This window comes from Aulostomus chinensis, chromosome 5 (assembly GCF_037954235.1).
Source record: "Aulostomus chinensis isolate RoL2024-O1b breed Wild chromosome 5, RoL_Achi_v1.0, whole genome shotgun sequence".
Lineage (NCBI taxonomy): Eukaryota > Metazoa > Chordata > Actinopteri > Syngnathiformes > Aulostomidae > Aulostomus > Aulostomus chinensis.
In genome coordinates this window covers 28,210,197-28,219,039 of record NC_141324.1, presented here as the reverse complement: position 1 = coordinate 28,219,039, position 8,843 = coordinate 28,210,197, and the positions used below count along the sequence as shown (strand labels likewise).

Sequence of the window (8,843 nt, the reverse complement as noted above, 5' to 3'; positions counted from 1 at the left end):
TCCCTCCCGGTGTTCGCCCAGCACCTCGGACAGCAGGTGGCGATGCTCCGGACGGCTGCAAATCGCCAAAAACAAAGAAGAAGAAAGCGGAAGGCGGCAGACGCTCAACTTAAACGCTGCTCGCTACCCGCCATTAGCAACGGGAGACGTGAATCCTCCAGAAAAGACACAAGTAAGTCGAGTTATCTCCACTCCGTCGGGTTTACGTTAAACGCAATGACTAGAAATAAGAGTTGGCGATGATTTGTTTAGTTTCCAGCTCTAGAATTGTGAGGGAATGGAAACAAAAGGGGTTTTTAGAAGTGTTGACCATGTCGCTAGTGGTGTTAGCTCGGCAGATTTAGCTTGTAGCTTTAGTCTCTGAATTTGAGTGTGTCTGTCTGTCTGTGTGTGTGTGTGTGTGTGTGGGGGGGGGGGGGGGGTGAAACAGAAGCTAAGTTTGGGTGAGTCAGAATTCCTTGATAACAGCCATGGAAAGCTGGCGGAGGTAGCGGGATATCCGTGCGCCTGGACCCTGCTCCTGCGAGGGCGAGGCCTGCTTCCGCGGGGCTGTGGGTCCATGCTATCCTCGGCGTTTCACTTTTGAATATTGACATTTTATTATGAATAAAATAGTTCCCCGACCTAGATTGTTTTATAGGGGTTTCATGTTTCTGCGTGCCATTGCATGTTTGTGTCCTGTATCAGAGTCTCTCAACAGACGGTCTCCATTGCTGTCTTTTTATTCGGATGGTGTGAACGGTCGTAGAACAGCTGCACAAGTAAATACTTAAGCATGTAGCGTTATTGAGCGATGACGGAGTTGACCATCAATATCAGGTCGAACTCCTCTTGCAAACCCGGTTCGACCGACACTTCTTTAAAAAAAAAAAAATCTCTCAGCACATTGCAGTTGTTAAAATGTTATCGATGAAACCAATTCGGTGATTGTCCTCAAGTGATTCTGAAGTGACCCTCATGTAAACCCTCCTTCAATACCCTCCTGCAGATATGGGTGGAGCCAACACGTGACGTACAAGAGCCTTCGGTCCTCGTTTCGCTGCAGGAACACTTCGGATCTCAGGCCGCCGTCAGTGTTGAGAGGTGCGATGGAGAAGAAAGGGGTTCATCTGGACAGAGAGAACTTCTCTTGTTCCATCTGTCTGGATCTATTGAAGGATCCCGTCACTATTCCGTGTGGTCACAGCTACTGCATGGGCTGCATTAACACCATCTGGGATGAGAATAACGCGTACTGCTGCCCTCAGTGCCGACAGGCCTTCACTCCCAGGCCCGTCCTGGTGAAAAGCACCATGTTAGCGGTTTTAGTGGATGAGCTGAAGAAGACTGGAATGGAGCAAGCTGCTCCTGCTGATCACTGCTACGCTGGACCTGGAGATGTGCCCTGCGATGTCTGCACGGGGAGGAAACTGAAAGCCCTCAAGTCCTGTCTTGTTTGTTTTGTGTCTTACTGTGAGAAACATCTGCAGCCACATTATGATTTACCTCCATTAAAGAAACACAAGCTGGTTGTGCCCTGTGAGAAGCTCCAGGAGAACATCTGCGTCTGTCACGACGAGGTGATGAAGATGTTCTGTCGCAGTGACCAGCAGTGTATCTGCTACCTCTGCTCCCTGGACGAACACAAAGGCCACGACATCGTCTCAACGGCAGCAGAAAGAGCTAAGAGGCAGAAAGACCTCGAGGACAGCCGGCAAATGATCCAGCAGAGGATCCAGGACCGAGAGAAGGACGCAAAGGTTCTTCAACAGGAGATGAAGTCCATCAATGTGTCTGCTGATAAAGCGGTGGTGAGCAGCGAGACGAGCTTCACCGAGCTGGTTCGCCTCGTGGAGAAAAGAAGTTCTGATGTGATGCATCAGATCCGAACACAGCAGAGAACTGAAGTGGGTCGGGTCAAAGAGCGCCAGGAGAAACTGGAGCAGGAGATCCAGGATCTGAAGAGGAAAGATGCTGAGCTGAAGCAGCTGGCTCACACTGAGGACCACAGCCATTTCCTACTGAGTTACTCTGCACTGTCGCAACTCGGCAACTCGTCCAGCTTTAACATCCGTCCTCTGCACTACTTTGACAATGTGACAGCTGCTGTGTCAGAGACCAGAGACACAATAAAGAACATTCTGGATGAGAGGACATCAAACATCTTTCAGATGGTCACTCAGATAGACGTTTTACTGTCACAACCAGAACCCAACACCAGAATCAAGTTCCTGAGATACGCACGTGAAATCACACTGGATCCAAACACAGCAAATGCTTGGGTGTTACTGTCAGAGTGGAGCAGAAAAGCAACACTGATGAGAAAAGCTCAGTCTTACTCGAGTCACCCGGACCGATTCAGTGACTGGTGGCGTCAGGTCCTGAGCAGAGAGAGTCTGACTGGACGCTGTTACTGGGAGGTGGAGTGGAAAGGAGATGCTGTTTATGTTGCAGTGGCGTACAAAAGCATCAGCAGAGCTGGGAGCAAAGACGAATGTGTGTTTGGGTTCAATGACAAATCTTGGACTCTGTTTTGCAATGGAGAAAGTTATGAATTTATGTACAACGGTGTCTCGTCCACCGTCTCAGGTCCTCGGTCCTCCAGAATAGGAGTCTACCTGGATCACAGCGCAGGCTCTCTGTCCTTCTACAGTGTCTCTGAAACCATGTCCCTCCTCCACAGAGTCCAGACCACCTTCACTCAGCCTCTCCATGCTGGAATCCGTCTTTGTTATTCTTATGGAAACTCGGCTACATTCATTAACCTCACAAGAACAGATTTCCCTTGAGCCTCGTTCCAACTGGTCGAGAAACGGGGAACGCCGCCGTTGTTCCAGCAGCTTTGGCCCAGACGGACCTGCTGGGCTCCCTGCCTCCTGTCTGCACTACAACCACTCATGTCAGCAGATCATTCCGGAACCGTGCCACAGCTCTGTGTCTTTGTTCTTGTTCTGTTAGTTGCTGCCCTCACCAATGATTGGATAGTTACAGAAAACATGGCAAGATTAAACCTTCAGTGTTTGGTTAAATCTGACAAACTTCTGAATTGCAAATGTTGTGGTTTTCATTTCTTTGCTCCCACATGTCGACATGTACACACGCAGTCGGATAGCTGGTCGCCGCTTTGGCTGGATTTTGAGTGGTTGAGTCACCTGTTCCGCCTGTGGCGGTGGTCGACAGGTAAAATAACCTCCAACGTGCGTGGAGACGTACAAAGATCTACATGTGAGTTGAGGAACGTGCATAAATACAGCAGCCACTCACGTTGACCTTCAGCTGAAGACGTTTCACACCAAAAATCATAAAACCATTGGGATTTCTTGTTGTGTTGGTAAAAGGGTAATTATGGTAAAGCCTTGACCTCTGACCCTTGACCCCTGTGCTTGGGCCTAATTTAAAGATCTGTAGTGTTTGAGTCATTTGTGATTCTTAGGTTGACGATGCTGATGAACAGCGAAGTCTCCTACCGAGAGCGAAGAGTATTTCCACCTCTGTTCATTTGCTCTGGTCCGCGGCGCTCGTCACGACCGCCACCGACACGCGCGATTGTTTTTAACGACTTGACCTCAGTTTGTCACTCAGCTGTCAGCGCTCATCCATGTTGGCGGCGAAGCAGGACGGCGCCTTGTTGCCTTGTTCGGTTGGTTTTAGTCTCTTTTCTCACCTCTGAAGTCAAGCACAACTGTGTCGTCTGAAATCGTGTCTTGGAAGTGGAAGAGCAGAGAAGGCGTTGATGTCTGGGACGCAGCGCAACAGTTGGGCTTGATTGGATTTTCCTGTGTCCTTATCTGACACACACATCTGAGGCTGCTGTGACGTCAGACTCTCTCAGACTCCCAGACTTCACCGTTACGATGTTTTGCTGGACTTTGGTTTCTATTCACTAAATAAAGAGTAAACCAAACTTTCTGTTTCCTCTTAAAAGCTTCACACCTCACGGCGGCGACCAACGGCTGAGCCGAGCTGCATGTCATCGCTTGTGCTCTCTGCCTTTAAAGACCTGGACCCAAAAATAACAGCTTTTACATTTGGGACTGCAGCAGCAGGTTGGTGCCTGAAAACAGCACCGGAACCGGCTGGATCAAAAATGACGTGTTTAAGAAAAGCAAACAAAACAACCTGTCGATGTGCAAACCGATGCCAGTAAAAGATGCGATGACATAAAATATGAATCCTCTCACAAATTGATAAATCAGTTTACATAAAACTGCAGTGCCATTATTTGGTGTCTGTTGACCAAAACTGCCAGGCTTCACTCTTACACGGGTCTCCATATTTAACTCCAGTGGATGGACAATCGTATTTCAAACCTATTAGATATTTAACCGTTTTGGATACAAGGGCCTGGATATAAATTTCGGCTCTGCCCCCCCCCTCCCCCCTCCGCAGTAGCTGGCGATGACGTTTTAGTCATGCGCCCTGAAGGAGGAGGAAAAGTTCAAAGGTCACCCGGAAGTCGTGCTCGCGTGGTTTCGAGCGAGGATTTCACTTTGTAAACTTCTTTTTTTGTTTTCCTGCCGGACTTCACGGAGATTAAGTGAGTGAATGTTGAGCATCAGTCGCTTGTAACCTGCTTCCGCTCGAATGATCTGACATGGATGCCGACGTGACACGTTTATGTAAAAGTGCTGTGGCGGCTAAGCTAAACTAAGCTAACAACCAGAGCAGCCGAGCGCGTCTCGGCGCCTGCAAAGTTAACATAAACCCCTAAAACACCGTCAACGCAGCAACAAACCCAGGCCGGTGTGCTGGAGCCTCGGCGACGTTTAGCAGTCGGTGTGCGCCTTCTTACGTGTTTGTAATGACTGTCTAACCAGAAGACGTGACCACTAAACGCAGTTTAATTTAAATGACTTGCTGAATTCGTCAAAGCGGGAAGTAACATCAGTAACTGAGGGTAAATTGTGTGTCAGATATGGGGACGTTGCTGATGACTTGCCAACCCTTCCGCGAAGAAAAAAAGGTCAAACCAGAAAGGTTCTTAGTTTTCCTGTAATGTAAAATGCTGTGCAGTAAAGATGTTATACACCTGGACAGTCGCTCTCGTCTAGCAGATGATATCACAATGGCAACATAGTGAAAACTGTGTTCATAAGAGCCTGACGCCCCGGCCCAGCAGCCCGGGTCCTGCCCTCAGGACACCTGGCACCTGGAACGGGTTTGTCGTTGGAACTGTTGGGGAGTAATAACGTCGCCCTTCTTCTGGTGTCCTCAGCTCACCATGACCTCCTACACCTGCATCAGCTGCCGAGTGGCTTTTGCAGACGGCGAGGTTCAGCGAGCGCACTACAAAACCGACTGGCACCGCTACAACCTCAAGCGCAAGGTGGCCGACATGCCCCCTGTCACCGCCGAAAACTTTCAGGAGCGTGTCCTGGCGCAGCGAGCAGCCTCAGAGAAGCAGCTGAGCGATGCGGCGGTCGCTGAATCCTGCGCCATTTGCAACAAGAAGTTCTCCAGCGCCAACGCCTACCAGAACCACCTGCAGTCCCACAAGCACCAGCAGGCGGAGAAGCAGGCCCTGCTGGCCGCGCAGAGGAAAGTAGAAAAGATCAATGAGAAGAACCTGGAGAAGGGACATGGCGACGAGAAGGCGGATCACGATGCCAGGAACGAGGCCTTGCAGCAAGCCCTGAAAGAGATTCACAGGCCAGGCTGGGCTAAGCAGAACCAGACTCAGGACTCTCAGGGGGCGGGGAGGCCGAGGGCGGAGAAGCCTCCCCGGCTGATGTGGCTGGAGGAGCAGGCCAAGAGGAGAGGGAGAGAGGACGGAGCCACCGCTGAGGAAGGTAACCAAAGCTCTTCAGACCTTTTTTAATTCATTGGCTAAAAGCTAACCTGTCACACAGTCAAGCCCCCACCCCCACCCCCACCCCCACCCTGGTAGGAGCCACACTGGAGCTGATGACCGAATGCTCCACACTACTGCTTTAACACTCCCATTGTTGGTCATGATCACATCTATGGATCCTTGTTAGTGAGTGCCTGGTGTTTAACTGACGTGTCCGTGTGCATCTTGTAGAGGAGTGGGAGGATGTAGAGGAAGAGGAGGATGAAGATGACATGGAGGATGATGAGGATGCGGAGGAGACCATGGACCAGGAGGAAGGAGACTCGTCACAGCCCCGCCCCGCCGCCCTGCCCGGCTCCATCGCCGTCACAGACTGTCTGTTCTGCTCGCACCACTCAAAGACGCTGGTGAAGAACGTCGCCCACATGACCAAAGTCCACAGCTTCTTCATCCCGGATGTGGAGTTCCTGGTCGACCTCAGGGGCCTCCTCCGCTACCTGGGTGAGACTGGGAACCATTGAACAGGGTGAAACCACCAACGTTAGCATGTCCTCCGGTCTTGTCAGTCTGGTTCTGGCTCTGAATGTTCCTGAAACCCGAACACACACTGAGGTTGAGCAGGAGGGAAGAGCTCAAACAAAAATCACACCACGTTGACACCGCTTGAGTCTGTGGTTGCTCAGCCGCTGACACAGTCGAGCGGCTGAGTCAATCACCATGAGCCTGGCCACACTCTGACCTAAGGAGAGGTCAAAGGTCACTGTGACCTCACAGGCACACACAGTTCCACAGAGGCTCCCACTGATTGATTTTCTTGACCTACAGGAGAGAAGATTGGCGCCGGGAACGTGTGTCTGTGGTGTAACGAGAAGGGACGTTCGTTTTACTCAACAGAAGCGGTTCAGAGTCACATGACAGACAAAAGCCACTGTAAGCTCTTCACAGACGGTGACGCTGCCCTGGAGTTTGCAGACTTCTATGACTTCAGGTAGAATTCTTTAGCTCCAACAGGAGCTCTCAGGTATTTTTGACCGTGTTTATTGACGCCGTGCTCATGTTGGTGTGGCAGGAGCAGCTACCCTGACAGGAGACCGGGGGACGATGCTGAAATGGAGGATGCAGAGCTGCCAGATGACAAGAACCTGGAGTACGACGACGAAACGCTGGAGCTGACCCTCCCCTCAGGTGAGATCAGTCCAGAGGCGGGACACCCCTCCCTAAGGAGCGGACGCTAGTTAGCTTAGCACAATGACTGGTAGTGGCTAATGCTGAGAAATCGGATGTCTTACAGGATCTTCTTTGTTTTGTGTGTTTGTGTTCAGGAGCAAAGATCGGCCACCGCTCCCTCATGAGGTACTACAAGCAGCGGTTCGGAGCTGAGAGGGCTGTGGTTCTGACGCACAACAAGAACGCCGTTGGCAGGGTGCTCCGGCACTACAAGGCCCTCGGCTGGGGAGGAGACGCAGGTAAACTTCTGCTAAAACCCCCCAAATATTACAAAGGATTTGCCGGGAGGTGAAACATCTTGTTAAAAAGTTTTTCCCTGCTGAGAAGCTTTTCTTTTTACCTTGAATTTCGAAGGTGTCGTATTGCCAGCATCACCTGAAATATTACCTGTTGTTGTTCTGGATTCAAATGTGAAGTCATAGTTGGCATGAAATGAATACAAGCATGTCAGGTAATCATGGGTTCAAGAGCCAGAGGTTGGTGTTTGTGCTGTGTGAAGTATATGTACACTGTCTACTCACTCCTAATACGCAGAATACTGCATAAATCCCAATCATGTGCTCATCAGTAAAGTGAAGGTCAGCTGGTTAAAAACTAGTAAACGTGTTGCTTCACCATTTGAACGCACGAAATGCCATCTGGAGTATCACTACGTGGTACTGCAAAGAGCTGAGACTTGAGGTTTTGAGGCTCTTTTTTTCCCTTCCTCCACTGGAATGGTGACCACTCAGGTGTGATGTCACTCCCAGTCCTGACCTCAGAGGTGCGATGGCTCGCCAGTCCGATTAAAAACACGGACCCCTGCCTGAGAGGCTGGAATTGCTCAGATGTGTTGACAAAGAGGAAACAGCTGACAAAGAGGCCTATCACCTGCTGGTGCTCTCACATGGGCTCCCCCTGGTGTTCACTGCTGCTCATTACCTTAAAGCGCCAATGCAAGAAAACACCCTAAATCACACCCCGACCTTGTATATTCATGCATGTGTCCCTCCCTCTGTCTCCCAGGCAACAGCACCCTGCGTCAGAAACAGAGAGACATGCAGTACGTCCAGATGATGAAGTCGAAATGGATGCTGAAGACGGGAATGAGCCACAACGCCACCAAACAGAAGCACTTCAGGCCCCAGGTTATCTTCTGAAGCGGGACTGGAGGGAGGCCACCATGGTGCCATTTCACATTCATCAGGTTGCGTCAAAGCTTTGGCTCATTCCTGCTCATGTAACATTACTGAGTCCATCTTCATGATTTAACAGTGGTGTTTATTTATTGGAAACACAGCGATCCTCTTTATATCAAATAAAGACTGTTGATGACGAGTTTCTGCTTCCTGTTCGGATGAAGCATCATGGAGTTTAACGGGGAGTTATCATGTCAGCGATGAGGTGTGTTTGTAGTCCAACAGGAAGTGGCCATGCCAAGGATGAGGTGTGTTTGTAGTCCAACAGGAAGTGGCCATGCCAAGGATGAGGTGTGTTTGTAGTCCAACAGGAAGTGGCCATGCCAAGGATGAGGTGTGTTTGTGGTCCAACAGGAAGTGGCCATGCCAAGGATGAGGTGTGTTTGTGGTCCAACAGGAAGTGACCATGCCAAGGATGAGGTGTGTTTGTGGTCCAACCGGAAGTTAGCATGTCAGGGATGAGGTACTTTTGTAGTCCAGTTGGATGTTAGCATGTTAGAGATGAGGCACTTTTGTAGTCCAACATTAAGTGATCGCATCAGGGATGAGGTATTTTTGTAGTTCAACAGCAAGTGGTCATGCCAAGGATGAAGTACATTTGTGATCTAACAGGAAGTTGGTGTGCCAGTGATGAGGTGTGTTTGTAGTCCAACAGGAAGTGGTCGTCA

The 8,843-nt window shown here is 50.2% G+C and overlaps 2 protein-coding genes across 2 annotated transcripts; both read left to right on the top strand.

The window, feature by feature from the left end:
- Nucleotides 1-24: 24 nt before the first annotated feature.
- Nucleotides 25-3,859, top strand: LOC147262043 (tripartite motif-containing protein 16-like). The gene is made up of 2 exons (XM_086204415.1): nucleotides 25-172; nucleotides 989-3,859. Exon 2 carries the CDS (start codon nucleotides 1,089-1,091, stop codon nucleotides 2,766-2,768), a length of 1,680 nt encoding a protein of 559 aa, XP_086060541.1. The 5' UTR covers nucleotides 25-172; nucleotides 989-1,088; the 3' UTR covers nucleotides 2,769-3,859.
- A 500-nt stretch (nucleotides 3,860-4,359) lies between these two features.
- On the top strand, nucleotides 4,360-8,315 carry znf622 (zinc finger protein 622). Its single transcript, XM_086204413.1, has 7 exons — nucleotides 4,360-4,516; nucleotides 5,195-5,768; nucleotides 6,002-6,271; nucleotides 6,596-6,758; nucleotides 6,840-6,955; nucleotides 7,093-7,236; nucleotides 8,003-8,315. Exons 2-7 carry the CDS (start codon nucleotides 5,201-5,203, stop codon nucleotides 8,134-8,136), a joined length of 1,395 nt encoding a protein of 464 aa, XP_086060539.1. The 5' UTR covers nucleotides 4,360-4,516; nucleotides 5,195-5,200; the 3' UTR covers nucleotides 8,137-8,315.
- Nucleotides 8,316-8,843: the final 528 nt, after the last annotated feature.